Source organism: Prionailurus viverrinus, chromosome D2 (genome assembly GCF_022837055.1).
Source record: "Prionailurus viverrinus isolate Anna chromosome D2, UM_Priviv_1.0, whole genome shotgun sequence".
Taxonomy (NCBI): Eukaryota; Metazoa; Chordata; class Mammalia; order Carnivora; family Felidae; genus Prionailurus; species Prionailurus viverrinus.
The window spans coordinates 59,257,804-59,283,786 of record NC_062571.1 but is presented as its reverse complement, the minus strand read 5'-3'; the positions used below and the strand labels follow the sequence as shown (position 1 = coordinate 59,283,786).

At 39.7% G+C, this 25,983-nt stretch overlaps 1 protein-coding gene across 2 annotated transcripts in view; it reads left to right on the top strand.

The window, feature by feature from the left end:
- DNMBP (dynamin binding protein) overlaps positions 1-25,983 on the top strand; it is a 144,674-nt gene that overhangs the window by 20,586 nt on the left and 98,105 nt on the right. For both annotated transcript variants that reach the window (XR_007145310.1, XM_047825116.1), the window contains exons 2-4: positions 210-345; positions 17,586-17,740; positions 19,487-19,609. Coding sequence is in view for 1 of the 2 variants with exons in the window: in XM_047825116.1 (XP_047681072.1) it covers positions 17,596-17,740; positions 19,487-19,609 (268 nt within the window). In the remaining variant the exon portion in view is untranslated. The remainder of the gene's footprint in view (positions 1-209; positions 346-17,585; positions 17,741-19,486; positions 19,610-25,983) is intronic.

Below are 25,983 nucleotides of genomic sequence, written 5' to 3'. Positions count from 1 at the left end.
CAGTAGAAAACTGGAGGAGGAGCTGTATCTTTAGGCTACAGTGGTTGCTTCCTAATATTATGGAAAATCCTACTATTCACATATACAAAATTCAGAGAGTTTAAAATGTAGAGTTAAAAAAAAAAGGTACTCTATGAACTCAAGAAGTTTAATATGAAACATTTGCGAATACAAAATGCTATGAAACGCTTCTGTCCTTTCTCTCCTAGATGGAAAAACCGGTATCAGACTTATATTCTCACTGTAAACAACTCTAAAACTGGGAAAACACAGGAGGCAGCTGTTTTCAGGCATCAGGCAATAGGCAGCGCTGGTCTGTGATCCTGGAAAGAAAGGAAACACCAGGTGAGTCCCGTATTCACCCTGGCTCTTTGCCTGGGAACATTTTCCCAATTACAGCCCAGGGAGGTGGCACTCAAGTGAGAGCAATGGGCTCCCTGAACAGAGGAGGAAGAACTCAGAGTTTAGGGCTACCAAAAGGGCTGAATTGTAGAACAGGGTACAGGAGGAGAGGGAGCAGCATATAGGTGTAGGGGGCAGGAATCTGCTTGGGTATTCACCTCAGTTCCTTGGCCAAGGGTCAGGTTGGGCATGCACAGGGAAGACTCTGTGAGACCTGATGCGGAGTGGCTGCTGTGGGGCTGAGAAGTGAACAAAGACACTGAGGGTGCACAGTGCTCAGAAATGTTGGTGTTCTATTCCAGCCAGAGTGAGAGAACTTGATGAGCGTTTAAGGTATGAATTTGGGATCCCAGATAGGACAACTTTAGGAGTGAGTACAATACCCTATAGTAGGGACACCTGGTGGCTCAGTCCGTTAAGCATTCGACTTTGGCTCAGGTCGTGAGCTCATGATTCATGAGTTCAGGCTCTGCATCAGGCTCTGCATTGATGGTCTGGAGCCTGCTTGGGATTCTCTCTCTCTCCTTCTCTTTCTGCCCCTTCCCCCACCCCCTCAATAAATACATAAACTTAAAAAAAAATACCCTAGAGTAAAGGCTGTACCTTAAGACTAGGGACAGAACCAAAATAAACCCACCTGACATGGCATAAAACCAAACCTATCAGGATCAAGAGGAACTGCCAGTAATTCAACTGCTTGTCAAACCGAAATTCAACACCCATTAAAGGAACACAACATAATCCAGACTGTGTACAACTTATCATCCACCATACTTAGCATACGATAAAAATTACAAAAGCACAAAGAAGTGAAACTATGACAAGCAAAAATGTGACCCATCCTATGGAGAAAACATACAACACATCCTATGATGGTCCAGGTGATAGATTTAGCACACAAGGAATTTAAAGCAGCTGATATAAATGTGTTCAGATATTTAAAAGAAAAGATGGACATAATTAATGAATATATGGGGAACACTGGCAGAGAAATGGAACTATTAAAAAGAGCCAAATGGAAATTCTAGATTTCCAGATGGAAAAGTACAATAGCTAAAATAAAGATTAACTGGATGGATTAATGAGAGCAGGAGAGACATGCAGAAGAAAGAGTCCAATGAACTAAATAAACTGAATCTAAACTGAATAGCCAAGAGCAAAAAGATTGGAGCTAGGGGATAACAAAGCTGTAGTGACTGTGAGGCAATATCAAGTAGTTTAACATATATCTAATTGGAGTCCCATAAAGATAGGAGGAAAGACGAGGAAGAAATATGTGAAGAAATAATGACCACAATTTCCCTAAATTTAGTGACAGACATCAACCCACAAGTCCCAAAACCTCAGTGAACCTCAGACAGTAAATATGAAGGAAACAACACCTGAGAACATTGTACTCACCTGCTGAAAACCAAAGATAAAAACAAAAATCTTTTTTTTTTAATTTGTTTTTTAACGTTTATTTATTTTTGAGACAGAAAGAGACAGAGCATGAACAGGGGAGGGGCAGAGAGAGAGGGAGACACAGAATCTGAAACAGGCTGCAGGCTCTGAGCTGTCAGCACAGAGCCCGACGCGGGGCTCAAACTCACGGACCGTGAGATCATGACCTGAGCCGAAGTCGGACGCTTAACCCACCAAGCCACCCAGGCGCCCCAAAAATCTCAAGAGTAGTCAAAGTAAAAAGATATGTACAGAGAACAAAAGTAATAATGATAGCTGACTTCTTATCTGAAATTGGCAGAAGACAGTGGAACAACATGTCTAAAGTTTGAAAGAAGAAAAACAAAACTGTCAATCCAAAATATTATACTAAGCAAAAATACCTTCCAGAAATGGAAGTGAAATAAAAACATTTTCAAATAAACTAAAGCTGAGAGAATTTGTTGCCTGGAGACTTAATATTGCAAGAAATGCTAACGGATGTTCTTTAGGCTGACGGGAAATGATACCTGAAAGAAACTCAGATCTGTAGAAAGGAATAAAGAGCACTAGAAATGGTAATTATATAGGCAAATGTGAAAGACTTTTCCTTCTTTATTTAAAGGACAACTGATTATTTATAACAAAAATGGCATTGTATTATCAGGGTTTATAATAATTGTACCAATTATTTATTGCTGTGTAACAGATCTTCTCCAAAATTAGTGGCTTAACACAATAAGCATTTATTGTCTTACAGTTTCTGTGGGTTGGGAATTCAAGAGTGGCTTAACTGGATGTTTCTGGTTCAGAGTCTGTCATGAATTGCCATCAAAATATTGTCTGGGGCTGTACTGATCTGAAATCTTGACTGGGGCTCTCAGCTCTCCTTATAAGATCTCAAATAGCTACTGGCAGGAGGCCTCATTATTCATCATGTGAGCCTCTCCATAAGGCTGCCCGAGTGTCCTCACGAATTAGTCTTGGAAATCACATACTGTCGCCACCACCACATTCTGTAGTTTAGAAATGAGTCACTAGCAGAGCCCACAATTAAGAGGAAAGGAACTATGCTCCTCTCTTTGAAGGGAGCGGTATCTAAAAATTTGTGGAGATACTTTAAGGCTACCACAAATATGTAGAGGTAATATATATGATAGAAATAATACAAGGAACAGGATGGAGTGGTAAATGGAATTATACTGTTGTACAGTTTATACAGTGTATATAAAGTGGTATAATATTAATTCTAAGTAGATGCATATTGTACTCCCTAGAGCAACCACTTGAGAAATCTAGAGGTATAGCTCAGAAGCCAATAGAGGAAATGAAATGGAATACTAAAAAATATTTGAGTAGCTCACAATATTGCAGGAAAGAAGGAACAAACCAATGGGACAAGTAGAAAAGAATTGCCATACCAATAACACTAAATGTAAATAATCTAAATATGTTAATTTAAAAGTATAAATGATCAGACTTATCAATTAACTGTTTAAAAGAGAGGCATTTGAGAAATAAGTCAGAGAGAGACAAATACTGTGTGAACTCACTTATATATGGAATCTAAAAAAGGCCAGACTCATAGAAACAGAGTTGAATGATGATTGCTGGGGGCTGGGGGATGGGAGAAATGGGGGAATATTGGTCAAAGAGTACAAACTTCCACTTATAAAATGAATAAGTTCTGGGATCTAATATACAAGATGGTGACTATAGTTAATAGTACTGTATTGTATACTTGAAAATTGCTAAAAGAGTAGGTTTTCAGTGTTCTCACACAAAAATTCTAATTTTGTGAGATGATGGATGTCTTAACTAATCTTATTGTGGTAGTCATATTGCAATATACACATGTATGAAATCATCACATCATATACACAATGTCATATGTCAATTATACAATGTCATATGTCAATTATATCTTCATAAAGCTGGAAGAAAAAAGAGATGTACTTTAAATATAAAAGCATAGATATGTTGGAAGTAAAAAAAAATAGAAAAATATAAACCATGTAAACAGTATGGAAAAAGCTGACATGGCTATATTAATGTCAAAGAAAGTAGACTTTAAGGAGTATTAATAAGATAAAGAGGGATATGTTGTTATGATAAAAGTCAATTCATCAAAATGATTGAAAAATTTGAAATGCACTAATAACAGAACTTTAAAATACATGAAGAAAAACTAACAGAATTAAAGAGAAAAACAAATCCCAATAAGAGTTAGGGGTTTAATTCCCCTTTCTCAGTATTCACAGAGCACGTAGATAAAAATCAACAAGGATATTTATGATGTGAATGCTGCCATCAATCACTTAACCTAACTGACATTTATAGAACACTATTCTCAACAACTGCAGAATGTACATTGTTTTCAAGTGTGGATAGAGCACTCACTAAGATAGACCATATGCCGGGCCATAAACATCTCGGTAAATTTTAAATAATACAGAGTATGTTTTCCTACCACAGCAGAATTAAACTGGAAGTTAATAACAGAAAGATCTCTGGGTATTTGGAGTATTTGGAAAGTAAACAATGCACCCCTAAATAATCCATAGTTAAAAGAACAAATCATATGGGAAATTGGAAAATATTTTTGGTTGAATGAAAATGAAAGCATCATATCAGAATCTGTGGGATGCAGTGAAAGCAGTGTTTAGAGGGAAAGTTGTAGCTTTAGATGCTTATATTTAAAATGAAGAAGGATTTAAAATCTGTTATCTAAGTTTTCACAGGAATGAGAAAAAAAAGAACTAATTAAACGTAAGGTTGGGGGCGTCTGGGTGGCGCAGTTGGTTAAGCGTCCGACTTCAGCCAGGTCACGATCTCGCGGTCCATGAGTTCGAGCCCCGCGTCGGGCTCTGGGCTGATGGCTCAGAGCCTGGAGCCTGTTTCCGATTCTGTGTCTCCCTCTCTCTCTGCCCCTCCCCTGTTCATGCTCTGTCTCTCTCTGTCCCAAAAATAAATAAACGTTGAAAAAAAAATTTAAAAAAATAAACAAACAAACAAATAAATAAATAAATAAACGTAAGGTTGAAGGAGGGAAATAACAAAGAAGAAATCAGTGAAATAGAAAACAAACAATAGAGATATTTAACAATGTCAAAAGTTGATTCTTTGAAAAGATCAATAAAATTGATAATCTTCTAGCAAGACTAAGAAAAAAAGAGAAAGCGAAATTTTCCAATATCATTACAGATCATACAGATATTAAAAGGTCAGTAAAGGAATATTATGAACAACTTTATGCCAGTAAATTTGATAGCTTAGATTAAATGGGCACTTTCTTGAAAAATACAACTTACTAAAACTGAGACAAGAATATAAATTTTCAATAGCCGTATACCTGATAAAAATATTGAATATTTAATTGAAAACCTTTCCTTGATGTTCTACAGGCCCAGGTTATTTTACCGATAATTCTATCAAATATGTAAGGTTGAAACAATACCAGTCTTAACATAGATTTTTTTCAGAAAATAGAGGAGAAAGGAGTACTTCCCATTCTTTATGCGGCAAGCCTATCCCTTATACACAATCTGACAAAGACATTTAACGAAAAGATTAGAGACCAATATCCCTTTGGGAGCATAGGTATAAAATCTTCAACAAAATAGTAGCAAACTGAAATTTGCACTACATAAAAAGAATAATAGGGGCACCTGGCTGGCCCAGTGTGCACCTCTTGATTTCAGGATTGTGAGTTCAAGCCCATGTTGGGTATAGAGATTATTAAAAAAATAAACTTAAAAAAAAAAAAAGAATAATACATCATAAGCAAATAGGGTTTATTCCAGGAATGCAAGGGTGATTTAACATTTGAAAATCATTTTAATTTGCCATATTAACAGAATAAAGGAGAAAAAACGCGATTGTCTAAAAACGTTTATCAGTAAATACAGAAAAAACCATTTGATAAAACTCACTTATTCATGTTTTTTTTTTTTTTTTAAAAGGGCAGAACAAAACAGTACGCACGACTGAGGCAAAGTCCTGAACTATGCCCTTCGTTTCTTTTGGCAGGAATCACAACTATCACAGACATGCTAGCTGCCCAGAAGGCCCAGCAAAAGACCCCATGCAATCTCTAGGACAAAGTTAATTAATTGCTCTATGATTGTGTGCATTTGCTCTTTGTTAGGAAACTAGCATTCCAGCTTATCTCAACTACCAGACACAATTGTTATTTTCTGTAGCAAATCTGTAATCTTATTATTAAAATGTCATCTTAGTTTTCTATCTGTCATGGCAGTCTGTCATACAAATCTCCCACCTGTTTTGTTCTCTTTTTATCTTATCCTAGCCACTATTTATGCGTCACTCCCAGATTTCCATATAGGGTTTCCAAATAGATACATTATTTTCTTTACATATCCTACCACTGCTCCCTCTGCTCTCGTCAGAGATCTTTTTACACACGATGAACCTTTTTACTGTTGAATTTTACGTTCAGACATCCTGATTTAGGACATTAAATCCTTCTGGTTGACACCGAGGAATCAGTCATTCATTGGGTTTGCCATGCCTTGGCCGTTACTCTCTGGTTCATCTTAAATAGAAATTACCAGAAGATTCCATATATACATTTTCCTTTCAAGTATAGTGGCTCTAGTTTCTACAAATGGCAACTGTGTGGGTTTTTTTTTTTTTAAGATTTAATTAAAAAAATTTTTTAGAGAGAGAGTGCCCATGAGCGGGGAGAGGGAGAAGGGGAGAGGGAGACAGAGAGAGAGAGAGAATCTTAAGCAGGTCCCACTGTGGAGCCCGACGCAGTGTTGATCCCATGACTCTGGGATCATGACCTGAACTGAAATCAAGAGTCAACTGTTGGGGCGCCTGGGTGGCGCAGTCGGTTAAGCGTCCGACTTCAGCCAGGTCACGATCTCGCGCTCCGTGAGTTCCAGCCCCGCGTCAGGCTCTGGGCTGATGGCTCAGAGCCTGGAGCCTGTTTCCGATTCTGTGTCTTCCTCTCTCTCTGCCCCTCCCCCATTCATGCTCTGTCTCTCTCTATCCCAAAAATAAATAAACGTTGAAAAAAAAAATTAAAAAAAAAAAAAAAAGAAAAAAAAAGAGTCAGCTGCTGAACCGACTGAGCCACCCAGGCACCCCAAGTGTTAGTTTTTGTTATTTGCTTGTATAAAGCTGCTGGTTCCTGTTTTCCATGGTGCTTGGATAGTGGTGCTCTTTGAGAGAACCTAAATCACCCACCCTAAGAATGGTCTCAGCTATGTTTAACTCCAGTTGGACAGTTTTTCTTTCCTAGTTTTCTTCCTCAGAATCTTTCGTTTTCAGAATTGCTTTCCTGATTCTTCCTTCTAAAATATCAAGAGTATTTTATAAAGTAGGCTGAAGGGTAGAGAAACTCTTCATGTCTTTTTAAACCTTTTTCTTTAGCGCAGAACTAGCTTGCCCTAGAAACAGATAAGGGAAAGAAACAAGATGCCTACCTTGCAGATCTTTGTAACATTTATCCTCACACTTTGGAACACTGGGTTACATTTTCTTGGCGTTCCCTGGAAACAGCTCTACAAACTGCCTGTCTTCACATGTTTGTGGTTATCTGTGGCCTCACCCTAAAGTTTCATTTTATAGTGTCACCTTCATCTGCACTTCTGCAACTGCTAAGGGATGTTTTATCTGGGCATTTATTACACACACAACCTAGTGGGGTTGTGAATTTTAATGTATCACTAAGCTGCTTAGCTCAGACATGTCCAATGTATTTACTCATGTGTCAGCAGTTCTTAAATTTCCACCCATAATTGAGATTCATGCATGATTTAAGAAATGTGTACCTGAAAGAGTACTTAAGGAACTCTTAGGTCGACCCATCTGAAAATATTTCTTTAATGGAAATATCCTCAACCTTGATAGGCCCTGAACTAGTAATTTTGGGACCTTCCTCCACCAGTGCAATTTTGTCAAAAAGACAAAATTGATGTAGAGACATATAAGCGAATTTTTACAAAATATTTTTTGGCCTCTACTTTATTTTAGATGAGAAGTGTTTGGTTTAAACCCTGAAGGGGACTGAAGGGCCCTTCCATGATTGGCAGAAAGTCAGATATATATCCTGTCCATCTGCTGAGGTTGCTGCCTTCCAGCTTGGGACCAGTTTGAAATAAGCAAATGTAATGTAAATTGTAAGACAGTTTATAATAGTAGATTCCTTTCCTACCTTCATTACTCTGATCATTCCATCTAAGAACAGGTTTTTCATTTTTTCCTAGGAGTCCGACATTCCACAGCTTGTTTAACCAAAGTATATGTTGTGAGTCAGTGCTCTTGTCATCAGAAGAGCAGTAGGCAGAAGGAGGTTCAAGGAGGACAGGTTGGCCCTGACTGTGTTACTCAGCCTCGTGGGGGATGCCATGATCAAGATGGGTTCTACTTTTCCTCCTCATCTGTTGCTAGTTCTCTGAGTAGTCACCTGGCAGTGACTGTTGACCTTCTGTCCAAAATGAACTCCGGTGACATAAACCAGAAGGGGAAATGCTGTTTCCCTAGCTTCTCTCATTTCCTTCCTGAAAGGAAGAACTTCATTTTCTGACACCTCTGATCCTTTCCCACAAAGCAAAGAGACTATTCTTTTTATCCCTGTGTTTTTAAGAATAAGACAACTGCACAATTGTCTTTTTTCTTTTTTTAATTTGAGAGAGAGCACACGAGTGGGGGAGAGGGGCAGAGAGAGAGAGAGAGAGAGAGAATCTTAAGCAGACTCCATACTCAGCACGGAGCCCAACACAGGGCTCGATCCCACAACCCTGCGATCATGACCTGAGCCAAAATCAAGAGTTGGACACTCAACCCACTGAGCCATCCAGGTGCCCTCCACAATTGCTTTTTGAAATTAAATATTATTTCTCATTGTGCTATTAAAATTTTTAAAATGGATTTCCATTCCCAAAAGTAATATTTTTGAGAAAGGCAGTTTCAAGACATAAAGAAACTCTCACATGCTCATGAAAGCATATTCCTTTGAAGGAACCTATACTGGAGAGTCCCCACAAAGAGGCCCCCTTCCCCAGCTTTTGTCAGGTAGGCAAAGATGTACCTGCTCCAGGGCTCCCCCCTTGCAGGACCAAACAAGAAACAAGAAAGGAGAAACAGCAGTCCTTCGTTTAGGAAACCTCTTCAGAAATTTTGTTTTGGAATCCCAGAGTTTAGACTTACACTATGAATTGGGAAATGAAAGTGTCACTAGTGCTTTCTGGAAGAATACATTTTCAAAACTCTCCTACATTGTATCCTACTTTCCTAATGGTAAAACAGATGGCTCGGAATTTTGAAACAAGAATTTAGAGTCTGGGTCCCACGCACGCGATCCATCAAAAATGAGGCTATTTTTTTAGTGGAATAATCCAGGCATTAATAATTTTATTCATATTTTTTAAAGGTTGCAAAATTTGCATCTCTAGCTCTTCTCTCTCATCTGGATTTCGAATGGTAGATTTAGGAAACCAATTTTATAGTTTTGTGTATTCTTTGTCCCCATTTTTTTTTCATGCACGTTTCTCAGAAATCCTGAAAATTCCTTTGGGCATGTATCCATCAGGGGCCTAGCAAAATATGGAAGGCACGCCAAAGGTGGATCATTTGAGGGGGTTCTTCTTCGAATGGAATGGACAGGTGTGGGGAAAATAACAACCCCAGGCTTGCAGAAGAGCCACCTCAGGCCTGAAGGGGCAGGGAACTGGGAGCCAACTGATAGCCCAGCAGGGAAGGAGCCCGGGGAATAAACACCCCGACTTCTCCTTCTACCGTCAGCTCTTCTGCTGTGCCACCCGTTGGCGGAACCCAACTGGAAGCCAGAGGCAAGGGGGCACCTTGCTGCGGTTCTTGTGGGTCAGCTCTGAGGAGCACAGCACAGGGTGCAGGGTGGAGGGAGGTGGAGGACAGGCCCAGGAGGGAAATGGCAGACCCTCAGCACACACTTATTGTTCAGTGTCCTCAATCTGTACCAGGCTCAGCTCTTTCCTCAAAAGGCTGGTTTGGAAATTACTTATTAAGCTGTGTGATATCGGTATCAGGGTAAAAGTTTATAGTTTGTGATCTCAAGATTTTTTTTCAGTAATACGTTCAGACTTGCAGATGTGTTACTTATTAAAAATTACCAAAGTTCCCCAAGCCTTCTCTCCCTTCTATGACATACGTGTTAAAAACTCTTTTTTACTGTGGTAAATGTATATATAACCTAAGATTTACCATCTTAAACATTAAAACGATTTTTTTAAGTTTATTTATTTTGAGCGGGGGGAAGGGGCAGAGAGGGAGAGAGAGAAAATCCCACACAGGCTCTGCACTGGCAGCACGGGGCTCAAACCCACGAACCATGAGATCACGACCTGAGCTGAAATCAAGAGTTGGATGCTTAACTGACTAAGCCACCCAGGCGCCCCCCATTTTGACCACTTTTAAGCATACAGTTCTGTGGCATGAACTACATTGACACTGTTGTGCAGCCATCATCACCGTCTGCCTCCAGAACCCCTTCATCTTCCCCGGCTGAAACCCCATACCCATTTCCCCTCACCCCAGTCCCTGGGAGCCGCCGTTCCACTTTCTGTTTCTTTGAGTTTGTTCTTGAATGATCATACAAATGAAATCACATGGTATTTGCCTTTTTGTTTGTGAGTTAGCATGATGTCTTCAAGTTTCATCCACGTTGAAGCGCGTGCCAGATTGTCCTTCCTTTTTAAGGCTGAATGATGTTTCGTTGTATGTCTGCACCACAGTTGTTTTCTTTTTATCCCAAGTTTTTATTTAAATTTGGGCTTGTTAACATACAGTGCAATATTAGTTTCAGGTGTAGAACTGAGTGATTTATCACTTACATAGGACACCAGGTGCTCGTTACAAGTGCCCTCCTGAATACCCATCACCCATTTAACTCATCCCCTCACCCACTTCTCCCCCCCATTTTGTTTATTCATCTGTGGATGGATAGTGGTTGCGTGTTACACATTTTATTTTATTTTTAAAAGTTTATTTATTTTGAGAGAGAGGGAGAGAGAGAGATCAAGCAGGGGGAGGAGCAGAGGGAGAGGGAGACAGAGAGACTCCCAAGCAGGCTCCACACTGTCAGCAAGGAGCCTGATGCGGGGCTTGAATTCACCAACCATGAGATCATGACCTGAGCCAAAATCAAGAGCCAGTTGCCTAACAACTGAGCCACCCAGGTGCCCCGTGATATACATTTTACTTTATGATCTTTTTAATTTTTATTTATTTTGAGAGAGAAAAGACACATGTACAAGCGGGGGAGGGGCAGAGGGAGAGAAAAGAGAGAATCCCAAGCAGGCTCCACACTGTCAGCACAGAGCCCAATGTGGGGCTCAAACTCATGAACCATGAGATCATGACCTGATCTGAAATCAAGAGTCAGATGCTTAACCAACTGAGCCACCCAGGGGTCCCCTGTGATCTACATTTTAAAATGTGATTTATTTCTGAGTATGTTCTCATTAATACATTCACTATCATGACTGTAACCTATACATGTGCAGTGTGATGTCTCAGAAATCTACAAAGTGATATAAGAGGAAGGGCTATAGGAGCTGAGGCATGAAAGGTGGAAGTGAGCATGAGCAGGAGAGGTGGGCATCATTTGGAGAAAGTGGAGAATGGGGAGACTTTAAATATGTGCAAAGATGGGGAAACCCACCATGGAGAAAAAAGGGGCATGTAAACAAAGGAAGAAATTCTGGACAGAAAGTGCTTTATGGGAGCAGAGAGCATTTTGATTGGTTAGGATTGCACTGAGGGCTACTCAAGTGGGGTGAGGTGAGGCAAAAAAAAAAAAAAAAAGTGTGCTGTGGGCAGAGAAATTTAGAAAACTGGTTTACAAAGGATTCTTAGGGGGCACCTGGGTAGCTCAGTTGGTTAAGGGTACAGCTCTTGATTTTGGCTCAGGTTATGATCTCATGGTTTGTGGGACTGAGCCCTGAGTCAGGCTCTACACTGACAGCGCTGAGCCTGCTTGGGATTCTCTCTCTCTCTCTCTCTCTCTCTCTCTCTCTCAAAAGAATAAAAATTTTTTAAAAATTAAAAAAAAAAAGAATTCTTAATTGGATTGTCTCAGTCTTCAATATACTAGTATTTTATGCCCCTCCTAGAGGGAAATAGTCCATAGCTTCCCCCAAGTTTACAGTGACCGTGGGGCTCTTGTATTAGAAGCTGCTTAGTGTCCTCAGAACATGTTTTGGGAAAATGGTGGGGACGAAGCTAAGCTTCTTGGGGGCAGGAACTATATCTTGAATGTTCTTTGGTACATCATGGTAGTAAAACTGGATTAAGAGGTAGCTGCCAAGGATATCAGTCGATAGAAAGTGTTAAAATAGTGAGTCACTAAAAAAACTCAGTGCAGATTTAAAAACTCTCTTTCTCTGTCACTGTCTAACTGAAAGAGAGAGAAATCTCCTTCTGAGATTCATGGTCAAGTTATATGCAGGGTTTTATTTTTCCCTAGGTAGGGTAGATACTTTGGGATAGGAGTTAAACTATTTCGGACAGTAGAGGAGAGTTGAATGCTCCTGTCAGCCACCAACGGGATTAGAGAATAAATATTTAAAGAATATTGGTCAAAGGGTCATCAAAGTACAACCAGAGTTTCAGCCTGCATGGGAATTGGAGTCCGTTAGGCTTGATAAATATTTGTCCAATATGTGAATAAATTAGAGAAAACAGGAAGACCTTGTGAATTTTTAAGCAACTGAACAACATGTAAAAATCAATAGTTTAAAAGATTAACTACGTTCATTGGAGAGAAATGAATTTTATCTTTGGCCAAGAAAAGAGGCAAACGACACTTAAAAACAACAATGAAATATGTAAACAGGTTTGCCCGGGTGGCTCAGTCGTTTAAGCGTCTGACTTCAGCTCATGTCATGATCTCATGATTTGTAAGTTTGATCTCCATGTCGTGCTCCATGCTGACAGCTAGGAGCCTGGAGCCTGCTTCGGATTCTGTGTCTCTCTGCCCTCCCCTGCTTGTACTCTGTTTCTCCCTCTCTCTCTCAAAAATAAACAAACATACCAAAAAAAGGTAAACAGATAATGACCTCTAGTTAAGATATATATGCCAAAGTGCTGGAGGAAAATATCTGTGCTTTATTTTGAGATGCATCAAAAATAAAACAAAATGTTTGCAATATGTCAAAAAAATAACATGGATTGATAAATGGATAAAGAGATGTGTGATAAAATAACTGCAGTAAGATGTGAACAGTAGAATCTAGGTAGTGAGCGTAAAACTTTTTTAAGTTCACTGTGTAAAAATTTTTATAATAAAATGTTGGAGAACCAAAGAGAGGAAATTGGAAGTTTAGAAGATTTTGAGGGAAGAACCAGGGAGATTTCAGAGATGTGATACCTACAGTAAAAAGAACATGGGCACTGGAATCAAACAGACCTGAATTCTGGGTCTGGCTTAGCTTTTTATTTGCTAGAGATATAGCAAATATATATATAATATATATATTATATATGTAAATATATCTAATATAGATATATATATAGATATAGATATATAGATATATAGATATATATCTAATATAGATATATAGAGATATATATCTAATATAGATATATTAGATATATTTTAATATATATATTAGATACACATTAGATGTATGGCCCAGTGGTGGCACTGGGATTTGAACCCGGGCACCCTGGCTCTGAAGCCTTGCTGTCTACCTTGCAATGCAGCAATGATTCAAGCTTCCAGTTCGGTGTCTGGCACATGGTAGATTATCATCCAGTAGCTGTTGCTATTAGTGTACCATCAACTGTAGAGGATGAAGTCCTTCTAGTATTCGATCTAGAAGATTTATATGACACTATTATAGGAGCTGGAAGGCCAAACTGTTTGTGGGAAGAGATGGTTAATTTAGTTTTCGATAAGTGGAAGTTGAGATTTTGATACGAATAGTTTTGTGTATTTTCTAAAATCATTTGCTTGTTAAAAATTTGAAAGTGTGTTACGTGCTGAGCACTGCTCTAGACAAGTGAGCAAAACAGACAAAAATCTCTACCCTCTTAGGGTTTTGTGTTCTAAAAGAGTTTGAAGAATTAAGGACCTTTATATCTCAAATGCAGACTGACTCTCCAAAGGAAATGCCAGCGAGAGAAGGTGGTGTTTTCATAGCAGACTTTCCTGATGTCCCTGACATCCTGCCGTATGGGCAGTTCTTTCCTCTGCTTTCTCTCAAGCCCAGCTGTGTTCTGATTTCCTCTGAAGTTCTTTTTACTTCCATCTGGAGTTGGTGGAACAGCTTATATAAGCTATTTATGATTAAGTTTCAAAATATCTGTCCAGGACTCTAAAACGGCCCAGACAGGAACAATAGTAGTTGCTTTTCATGGGGTTTACAGAGCAGAGAAGACGGAGATGAAATTCATGATATTCCAAGTAACCCAGAGGGCACCAAGATCTCCTTTCCGGTCTCACACATGAGTCCTGTACTTTAGCTAGGCTCTGGCTCCAGCACCCTTCCAGGGTGTGTATTCCTCAGCGATTACGCACTCATTCCAACAGGGCAGAAGGTCAGTCAGTAACAGTATTCGTTGAGCCAGACCCTCCTCTGCTTCTGAGTCATTTTCTGGTACAGCAAAAAGGTTGTCAGGGAGAAGCTTTAACTCTTTCAGATCACAAAGTTTACTCCTCAGCGTAACAGGGTCTGTCTCTTACATCCTACAGAGTGTATGCTGATTCTCTCTTTGACGTTTCAGATAAGGAGGTATATATTTAGTCTGAGTGTGAGATGGAATTTGAGAAAACAAAGTAGAAGGAGAAAAATAATACCACCGTGGCCCACCCTTGGGGAGGTGTGTTGATAACGTATAGATGGCTAAGAGGTTTGCAAAATATTATGCTTGTTTAAAAAAAATATTTATGACACCACGCTTAATGCGGAAATCTGACATCTGGCAACTTCAGCCATTTGGAAGACAGCCAGCAAATAAGAAAGGGGCATCAGAGCACATAAAAAGTAACTGTTGAAAAACTCTAGCTAACTAATACATGTAGTTTACCACCACGGAAGAGTTCGTTAGGTTTTCCTTTAGAGCTTGTTTACATTTTATTTATCTAGGAACTTCTAATAATTTTGGCGGTGTCTGTATGGTCTTCCCTCCCCAGCAGACTATGAACAGCAATCTAGAAAGAGGATAGAGAAACTGATAGAGGACATAACTGATAGCAGAGGGACAGCTGACAGCAAAAGAGAAAGACCCAAAAGTTATACAGTACTGGTACTATGCATCACAACACAGTATACTAATGTATGGTCTTAATGAACCTGTGTCCATCAGGCAAAGAGTAAATTATGTTCAGTGTCTTTCCTACTAGCAAAGGCGAGAGAGGTATATAATTTTTTTTAATGTTTATTTATTTTTGAGAGAGAAAGAGAGAGAGAGAGAGGGAGACACAGAACCTGAAGCAGGCTCCAGGCTCTGAGCAGTCAGCACAGAGCCGGACATGGGGCTTGAACTCACTATCCATGATTTCATGACCTGAGCCGAAGTTGGACATTCAACCAACTGAGACACTCAGGTGCCCCTATAATGTGTCTATTTTTAAACATGGTCAAAGCTAAACCAAGTTTTGACGTGTTGAAATGGTAGATTCCGTGGTGTTTTTGTACTTGTACAATGTGCTATACATTGTCTGGTGATATATCAGTGAGACGGATTTGAGCTTGTAGCTGATTATGGAAATAATGTTTAGTAACAACTGCTCACATTTATCGAGCACCTCCTATACCAACCCTGTCCTAGGTGCTTTTACACTATCAGCATATGGTTAAGGCTTTAGACAGATCTGGATTTCTGTTCCATCTCTGACTTACTGTATGACCTCGGACAGATTGCATCACCTCTCTGAGCCTGTGTCCTCATCTGCAAAATGGAAACTAATGATATGGGATAGGATTGTTGTGGGGACCCAATGAGGGACATAGCACAGTGCATGACATATAGTAAGTGCTCAATAAATATTAGGCATTATTATCATTATTTTTATCATCATCATCCTTCTGATGATTATTATCAAAGTATGATTATCCCCATTTTTCTGAACAGGAAACTGTAGCCCAGAGAGTTTAAGTAGTTTATCCAAGGTGAAATAACTAATAAAAGTGGGAGCTGGCATTTGAACCTTGATCGCTGACTCCAGATGCCTGGTTACTTTGCATTCACATTATGCTGCCTCTTCAGCATGGGATTGTAATTCAATTTTTTTCTATACAGAGGGCAGAGGACGTAGGGAATGTTACTGGCCACTTCTCTTTTCCACTGTGGACCCAAGTCATCTCATTATAGACAAAAATTCCAGTCACACAGAGATAAGCTCCTTTTACTCAACAGTACAAATTAAATATGCAATATTTAATTGTGTTGCATGATTCATTAAAATTGTAAAGGTGCTCCACATTAATATCCTCAACTATTTATATGCATAACACGTTTGTGTACATCATTGTTTTCTTAGGTAATAAACTCAACAAAACTTGTAACCATCTTTTTTTTTTTTTTTTTTTTTTTTTTTTTTTTGTAACTAGGCATTTAGTGCTTTTTGATGTCATCATAGTTATATGTGAAAGAAAAATTAGAAGCCTCATCTCTACCAACACCAGACAGATACTTGAGATGAATAAAGGAAAATAGGCTTGAGGCCGGGATACTCAGGAGAGAGAGCGTCAGGTGCTCTCTGTGAAACACCTGAGAGACAGGTTGCTAATCACGGCTTGTTGACAGCTGAGCACATGCCCAGTCTTTCCTCCTCTTCTGTTGTTTAAATGTGTATTGAGGAGGCTCCCTGGGCACATATGTCAAGGTGAAAGACCCTCTTAACAGTGCAAAGGATACTATGCAAGCTTGGGGGATAGGTGTCTTTGAACTGAAAACACATTCTTGATTTGGTCTATTGTACTAAATCTTGTCTGGAAGTGTCATTTTTATATCGCCCTTTCTTGTTCTTTTCATGGATTTTTACTTTTCAGTACATTTTAAATCTCTGCCATTGAGGTGTGATCCCACATTCCTTTTTTTTGGGGGGGGGGGCTAGGGGGTAAGTAGGAGCCTGAATCCTGGCCCTGCTGCTATGAACTTTGTGACAAATTAAGTTTTTCAACTTGCTGAGCGTAGGTATCCTAATCTTTAAGATAGTTCTGGGGAACTATCTTATTTCATTATAAATGAAATGCCATATTAAAAACCCTTACTTAAAAAAAATTTTTTTAATGTTAATTTTTATTTTTGAGAGAGAGAGACAGAACATGAGCGGGGGAAGGGCAGAGAGAGAGGGAGACACAGAATCTGAAGTAGGCTCAAGGCTCTGAGCTGTCAGCACAGGCTCCCCAAACCCCCTACTTTTTAAATACCATATTTTAAAAGTACCATATTGACTGTACTTGAAAACTGTTAATTTCCTTATTGGCCCCTTCAGGCCTATTGAGACGTCTACATTTCCCAACTTGTACCTTTTCTGTCAATCACAGGTAAAGGTCACTTTTTTTTCCCCCTGACTCCAGAAGTGCCATGAGAATCAAATGAAGAATGTATGAGGAAATCATTATTTTTGTCAGACAGTACTTAAATTTCTTCAGAATATAAAGTACAAGCTTCTTATTTGCTTAGCTTTGACTTGATTCTAAGCGTCTTTATATCTTAAGCTTTATCATTCTCAAGATATTGACCCATAGTCCAATGTCTTAAATAGTTAACACTTTCCAATGTCTTTTGACTTGCCTTTCCAGGTTATAAAACATGGAGGCTGGCTCAGTGGTTCGAGCCATCTTTGACTTTTGCCCTAGTGTATCAGAAGAACTACCGCTCTTTGTAGGAGATATTATTGAGGTGTTGGCAGTGGTGGATGAATTTTGGCTTCTAGGAAAGAAAGAAGATGTTACAGGTAAGAGGCTTATAATTCCTCAGGTACAAAATAGACCACAGGCCCTCCAATCTTTCCATATTAAAAAATAAAGGTTAAATGGGAAGCCCAAGTCAATAAACTACAGAATCCTTTTGTGTTTTTCCTGTGATTTTTACCAGTGGGGAGAGAATGTTTGTTATCAATCCATCTATCCTTATTGGTTCCTTCCAAAGGCTGAGATGGTTCGATACCAGCTGCCCCAGGCCAATTTTCTGTTCACATCTTTACCTATCCTTCCCAGGTCTTTGTCCTTTGTGCTCAGTGCCATTGTTTACCTTCTGAAAATACGTGTTATTTCTTTATTCAGAAACCTGTTGTTTGACATTATTTTTCACTACCAGTCTTTACCTGTGATTTGTGGAACGTAAGTCCCTCTCCACCATATTTTCTCTACCTGTCTTCCTCAAACGTTTTCTACCCTTTCTTTCACTCTGTTTTTCAAGGGATCATGATGCATCCTGTTCACTCCTTCTTAGATCCATGGTTGGCCCAAATTTATTAAAGCTACCCCTGTCCTGGGTGCAGCTACCTTCCACTTCTTATACACCTGATTTCCTTTCTTCCAGTCTTTCAAATATATGTTAGCACCAGTTTCTTTCATTAATTAGCCTAGGGAAGGGTGAAGGTTTTTACCCCACACTATGCACCTGTGTTAAATCCGGTCCTTAACTGACATAGATTTATGTAATTCTGGGCTGCAGCTTGTTATACAGACTCTGTTAACACTTAACCCACATTTGGGAGATAATAGATTATTTCGCAATAGAAATGATAGCTCAGCTAAGACAAAAATGATGAGTAAGAGCTAGCAACACAAAGAGGATAGACAGAGAGAATTGCTTATCCAGAGGCCCTTGAATGACAAAGAACATGGAGGGTCCGAGAAAAGTTCAGCCTGGCATGAGGTCTGAAAGGTTGAGGAAGGGAGAAGGTGCTGGGGAGAAGGTGCTGGGGAGAGGAGCAGGAGCTAGATCGTGGAGGACAGCGTATGCCGTGGTATGGAGTTATGGAATGGGATACAATACAGGTGCTTTAAGCACTGTCAGATTTGTATTTTAGAAAGCTCAGTGCTACAGGTTGAGAAATGATAGGGAAGGGCAAAACCAAGGGCAGGGAGGCAGCCTGGGAGGTTGTTGCAGTGACCCAGGTGAGACATGCTGCTGCCCTGGACCGAGGTGATGGGTCTGGAGATAAGTGGATGGATACAAGAGATATTTGGAAGGTGGAATCCATTAAACTTTCTGATGCTTTCCAACTGACAGGCCCTGTCTGTCTACTACCACCTATTAAAACGCTACCCATCTTCAGACTTAAATGCAGTCTTTTTCATAAAATTTTTTGTATTCTTCCTGAACCATTTTCTGCCTTCTCTAATGTCCATAGCAATCTGTGCATTTTTCTTGTGTCACTAGATTTCAGAGTGATTGTTTATGTCTGAATTCGATTTTAAGGTCTTTGAGAGCAAGACCGTCTTACTCATTTTTCCCTCTGTAGTGTGTCTTGTCTAGAGTAGCACCCAGTTAATGCTTATTGGATTGAATTGCATCTTTTCTGCTCCGCATGAATGAAATTTTGTGTGCTGTACTTTTTCTATAGTAGATTTTCCAATTATGAGTACTCACTTTTCAATTTAGTGTCTATAAATGGGCTCAGAAACACAGTTATTATGTCCTGGTACACAGAAAATGAAATTTCAGTATTAGAAACGTTTGCTTTTACTTTCAGGACAGTTCCCCAGCAGTTTTGTGGAAATTGTGACCATCCCCAGTCTAAAAGAAGGAGAGAGGCTGTTTGTCTGTATCTGTGAATTTACATCCCAAGAATTAAACAGTCTTCCCCTCCACCGAGGTAAGTTGACCATTCAGAAGTAGACTGTTTACAATAAGTTGAATGGAGCTGGCCCATTTTGACAAGTAGATTTTTTTTTTTTTTGAATTTTTAAAAGTGGCTAACCTCTGGAGAGTGTTTAGTAGTAGCAAGATCGTGCTGACAATAATAATGCCTTATATTTGCATAGCATTTTATAATTTCCATAGTATTTGCTCACAAATACATTCTCATCTGATCCTCACCACAGACCTGGTAGCAAAGTGGATATTATTAACTGCATTTAATAAATAATGAAAATGAGATTCAAAGGATGTTACCTGCAGATGAAAACTTGTGGCCTCAGAAGGTCAAGTCATGTCACGTGATTGTAAGTCCAGCATTCTCTTTCCACTGCCCCATATTGTAGCCACACTTCAGACTACATTAATCTTTTTTCCCTTAAAAACTAATATGGCTTTCCCAGCAACATTACTATTTATTACTATATAATAATCAAGCAGGAATTGTGGTATAGAGATTAAGAGACAGATGTCAAATAGCCCCATTTTGACTCCCTATCGATAGGTAATATTACATTAAAGTTATCATCAGAACCAGTTTAAAAGGAAGTGATTTAAGGGGTGCCTGGTGGCTCGGTTAAGTGTCCGACTTTGGCACAGGTCATGATCTCACGGTTCATGAGTTCGAGCCCCACACTGGACTCTGCTGTCTGTGTGGAGCCTGTTTGGGATCCTCTGTCCCCCTCTCTCTCTGCCTCTCCCCTGCTTATGCTCTCTCTCTCTCTCTCTCTCTCTCTCAAAAATAAGTAAACATTAAAAAAAAGGAAGTGATTTAAAATGAATAGTTGTAGCCATGTCTCAGTGACATTCCAAGTATTTCTCACTTACTCTGATAGACGTATGAACTTCTCTAAAGATGGACCATAAACCGTTTCACCAAGGATACTTGATTAAGTCCACACATTTCTGCATGAGCACAGAAACCAGTAGTGTTCCACAAACTGATGTTTATGATGAATGCAATTTTTGTGATGACAAAGGAGGAGCCAGCAAAATGGTAGAATTTATTGGGCATGTTCTTAATATTGTTACTTGCTCTTTTGAGTATGGCCCTGAAGGACTAGGCTTAATTTCTTAAACCATGTGCACATCTGAGAGAGAGAGCTCGCAGAGGTGGGGAAAGAGAGAAACCTAGCAAACTTCCCTAACCCTTAGACAGTGAGAAGGAATATTGAATTTAGATCTTAATCCTCAAAATCTGTTTTGAGAGTTTCTTACACTTTGCATTGACCCTCTACCTCTGTTCTGAACGCTTTCTTGTTAATCAGTGTTGGAAAGGGAGAGAGAAATAGATCAAGATGTTATAGCAGGAAACTTTTATCTGTCTCCACTCACAGCCCTTCCACTGCGGGGAGAGGGGGGTGGGGTCTGTAGTCCACATCAGACCAGAGGGAGTGGAGAAAAGGCCAGAGCACAGTAGCTTCCATTAGAGCTGAGCAGAAGATATGGGTGGCATGGATTTGTCCTTTCCTATACCTAGAGCAAATAAATAGTGGGTATAAGAATATACTCTGTGGGAATATGCAGTATGTCTACAACATTTGGGGAATTGGAAGATGTATCTTCTGGAATTAGCTTTTTTGCTTTATATCTTGTGTAGTCAGGTCTTAGATACTAAAAAGAGAGACTTTCTGCTGAATGCCTTCCCTGGAAAGACTGGTATCATGGGTTCTGAACTTGCTTTGAAGTTAAAATCTGCCTCAGGAATCCCAGGGCCACAAAATAGATTCTTAGGAAGACCCTAGCATGGATCTTTCAGCCAGGAGCCTCCTGGACCAAGACTGACTCAAGCTCAGGCTGGGTCTTAGAACCTGTAGACGTTATCTTGATTAGTTTTTAAGCAAAGGAAGAGGATGCAGCAGGGGCAATACGTAGGAAGAGACTAGAAAGAGATATGCTAACTGTCAGTGTTTTTATCTGTTCTCTTCTCTGCTGCTCTCCTTCCAGTGAGTGCACTGACTATTCAGCTCTGTTTCCTTCTATGCTTTTCATGGCTCTTTTAGCTCTGTGTCTTCTGATTTGAACACATAAGCCTTTGAGAATGGGAGAGTTAGATAGATGCACCTCTGCAATTTGAATTTTTCTGGGAAGTTTAGCAGGAGACACAGAAATGATTTTAATTTCTCTTGTTTTCTATGCACGACAGTACACATTAACAGATAATAATTTTACTTGTGGGAAGCAAAACCAGTAAAAAAAAAGAAAGTATTTTTTTATGCCCCCTATAGTTTATAAAACTTGAGTCTAGGCTTCCTGATTTTCAAGTCTAGTGCTTGGGATGTCCCTTCTACTTCTTAGGTTGAAAATTGTTTTTTTCCATTAGATCGGTGTCTCAGCTCACGAGTGGTATACATTCCTCTAGCCCTGCCGTCTAGTACTATTAGTCCTATTCCCTGTTGTTTCTTTCTCTCTCCTCAGTACCTTCCGTGTAGCAGTGAAGCTTCCTCTGTGCTGTGTAAATAAAACTTTTGGTGATTGAATATGTGTCAGGAGGGGATTTGGAAACCTTAAGAGCATGTGGGATAATGTTTGAGACCGGTTTCGTTTTACCATGCTGCCTTCAGTTAATTGTTACCTACTTACTGTTCAGAAGTATCATTGGGATTAATAAGAGAAAAAATTATATATTTTAATTGTAAAATTATGTTATTAAAGATATATATGTATTTGGAGCTTAGGAGATAAGAATTCTGATGGCCCTAGATTTAAATCCATCTCTACAACTTAGTAGCTGTGACTTTAGGCTAGTTACTTACGTTATCTCAGCCTCAGTAGGATAATAATACCTACCCCAGGTAGTTGTGAGGGTTGAGTGAGGTTATGCACATAAAGCATCTGGAACAAGGTAAGCATGCAGTAAAGATGAACTGTCCCTCTTATTCTTAACCTGGGATTCCTGGACTTTGTGGATGTGCTCTGGGGGGACGTTGTGTCCTAATAATGACATGAAGTTTATGTGTCTGTACATTTTTCCAGGGAGATTCTATCTGGAATTGGAATCACCAGTAGTTCTTCCAGCAGGTGTCACCCTTTCTCCTTTCCACAAAGCCATCCAGTTGTTTTGGATTATTCCCTGTATTCTGAGTTATATTTAAACTCCAAAAACAAGGCTGTCTCTGTATGTCTTCTTTGGAAAAATGTCTATTCAAACCCTCTGCCTATTTTTTAATCAGGTTGTTTGGGTTTTTTTGGTGTTGGGTTGTATAAGTTTTTTATATATTTTGGATATTAACCTCTTATCAGATAAGTCATTTGCAAATATCTTCTCCCATTCAGTAGGTTGCTTTCTTTATTTTGTTGGTGGTTTCCTTCACTGTGAAAAAGCTTTTTATTTTGATATAGTCCCAAAAGACACATGAAAAGATGTTCAGCATTACTAATCATCAGGGCAATGCAAATCAAAAACCACGATGAGATTATCACCTTATACCTGTCAGAATGGCTAAAATCAAAAAGACAAGAGATAACAAGTGTTGGTGAGGATGTGGAAAAAAGGAACCCTTGTACACTGTTGGTGGGGATATAAATTGGTACAGTCCTGGTGGAAAACATGGAGGTTCCCCAAAAAATTAAAAATAGAAATACCATATGATCTAATAATTCTAATAATTCACCCAAAGAAAACAAAAACACTAATTCAAAAAGATATGTGTGTGCCTGTATGTTTATTGCAGCATTATTCACAATAGCCAAGATGTGGAAACAACCTAAGTGTCCACTGATAGATGATAAGGAACATGGTGTGTGTGTGTGTATATACATATACATATATATATACATACATATATATATATATATATATATATATATATATATATATATGTAATGGAAAATTATGCAGCCATAAGAAAGAATGAGATCATGCCATTTGTGACGACATGGATGGACCTAAAAAGTATTATGCTAAGTAAAATAAGTCAGACTGAGAAAGACAAATACCAAGTGAATTCACTCATATGTGGAATCTAAAAAAAACAAATGAATAAACAAAAAAGCAAATCAGGCCTATAAATACAGAGAACAAACTGGTGGTTGCCAGAGGGGAGAGGTAGTGGAGGGATGGGCAAGCGAGAGATATAGACTTCCAGCTATGGAATTAAGAAGTCACAGGGAGGGGCGCCTGGGTGGCTCAGTCGGTTAAACGGCCGACTTCGGCTCAGGTCACAATCTCGCGGTATGTGGGTTCGAGCCCCGCGTCGGGCTCTGTGCTGACTGCTCAGAGCCTGGAGCCTGTTTCAGATTCTGTGTCTCCCTCTCTCTCTGACCCTCCCCCGTTCATGCTCTGTCTCTCTCTGTCTCAAAAATAAATGTTAAAAAAAAAAATTAAAAAAAAAAAAGGAGTCACAGGGATAAAAGGCACAGCATGAGGAATACAGTCAATGGTATTGTAATAACCATGTATGGTGACAAATGGTAGCTATGCTTGTGGTGAGCATGGCATAACATATAAAGCTGTTGAATTACGGTGTTGTACATCTGAAATAATGTAACATTTTGTGTCTACTTTACTCAAATAGAAAAATTATTTTTATTTTTATATTTTAGAGAGCGAGAGTAAGGAGGGGAGAAGGACAGAGAGGGAGGGAGGGAGGGGTGGGGGGAGAGAGAGAGAGAGAGAATGAATCTTAAGCAGGCACCATGCTCAATCCCACGACCCTGGGATCATGACCTGAGCCAAAATCAAGAGTTGGATGCTTCACCGACTGAGCCACCCAGGCCCCCTCAAACAGAAATATTTTTAAACAGAGAAAAACAAGGCTCTCTCTTAAAGGATCAGTGCAGGTGGCCAGGGCCATTTACTGTTTTATTTTTTTTTAATTTTTTTTTTCAACGTTTATTTATTTTGGGGATAGAGAGAGACAGAGCATGAACAGGGGAGGGGCAGAGAGAGAGGGAGACACAGAATCGGAAACAGGCTCCAGGCTCTGAGCCATCAGCCCAGAGCCTGACGCGGGGCTCGAACTCACGGACCGCGAGATTGTGACCTGGCTGAAGTCAGACGCTTAACCGACTGCGCCACCCAGGCGCCCCCATTTACTGTTTTAAAAATAAACGGGGGAGAAAAAAAGAGAGAGGGAAAACAAAAAACAAAAAAAGAGTATGAAAAGGAAAGTACAGAAAAAGGAGAGAAAAAAATTAGTGGGAATGATGAAATATCACTGATAATTGCCTCATATAACACAGAATGCTTATAACCTCATTTTCTAGGCCACCTCCTCACCCTCAAAAAAGACCAATAAAAAATGAATTCATAATTTTATTTTTTAATTAAATTTTTAATTTTAATTCCAGTATAGTTAACAGTGTTATATTAATTTCAGGTGTAAAACGATTCAACAATTCTATATGTTACTCAGTGCTCTTCATGACAGGTGTACTCTTTTTTTTTTTTTTTTAATGTTTATTTTTGAGAGACACCAAGTGTGAGTGGGGGAGGGGGAGGGGGAGAGAGCGAGGGAGACACAGAATCTGAAGCAGGCTTCAGGCTCTGAGCTGTCAGCACAGAGCCCAGTGTGGGGCTTGAACCCACGAACCGTGAGATCATGTATGACCTGAGTCAAAGTCAGTTGCTGAACAGACTGAGCCACCCAGGTGTCCCTATGATAAATGTACTCTTAATCCCCGTCACCTATTTCCCCCATTCCCCCCATTCCCCCCCACCCCCAGCTCCCCTCTGGTAACCATCACTTAGTTCTCTATAGTTAAAAGTCTGTTTTGGGGCACCTGGGTGGCGCAGTCGGTTAGGCGTCCGGCTTCAGCCAGGTCACGATCTCGCGGTCCGTGAGTTCGAGCCCCGCGTCAGGCTCTGGGCTGATGGCTCGGAGCCTGGAGCCTGTTTCCGATTCTGTGTCTCCCTCTCTCTCTGCCCCTCCCCCGTTCATGCTCTGTCTCTCTCTGTCCCAAAAATAAATAAAAACGTTGAAAAAAAAATTAAAAAAAAAAAAAAGTCTGTTTCTTAGTTTGTTTCTTTTTTTTTTTCCTTTGGCTTGTTTGTTTTGTTTCTTAAATTCCACATATGAGTGAAATCATGGTATTTGTCTTTCTCTGACTGCCTTATTTCACTTAGGATTGCACTCTCTAGCTCCATCCATGTTTTGTTTTGAGAGAGAGAGAGAGAGAGAGAGCATGCTCACGAATGGGGAAGGTGCAGAGAGAGGGGGGGACAGAGGACCTGAAGTGGGCTCTGTGCAGATAGCAGAGAGCCTGATGCGAAGCTTGAACCAACAAACTGTGAGATCATGATCTGAGCTGAGGTCAGTTGCTCAACGGATTAAGCCACCAACATTCCTCTCTGTGTTGTGGCAAATGGCAAGATTTCATTCTTTTTTATGG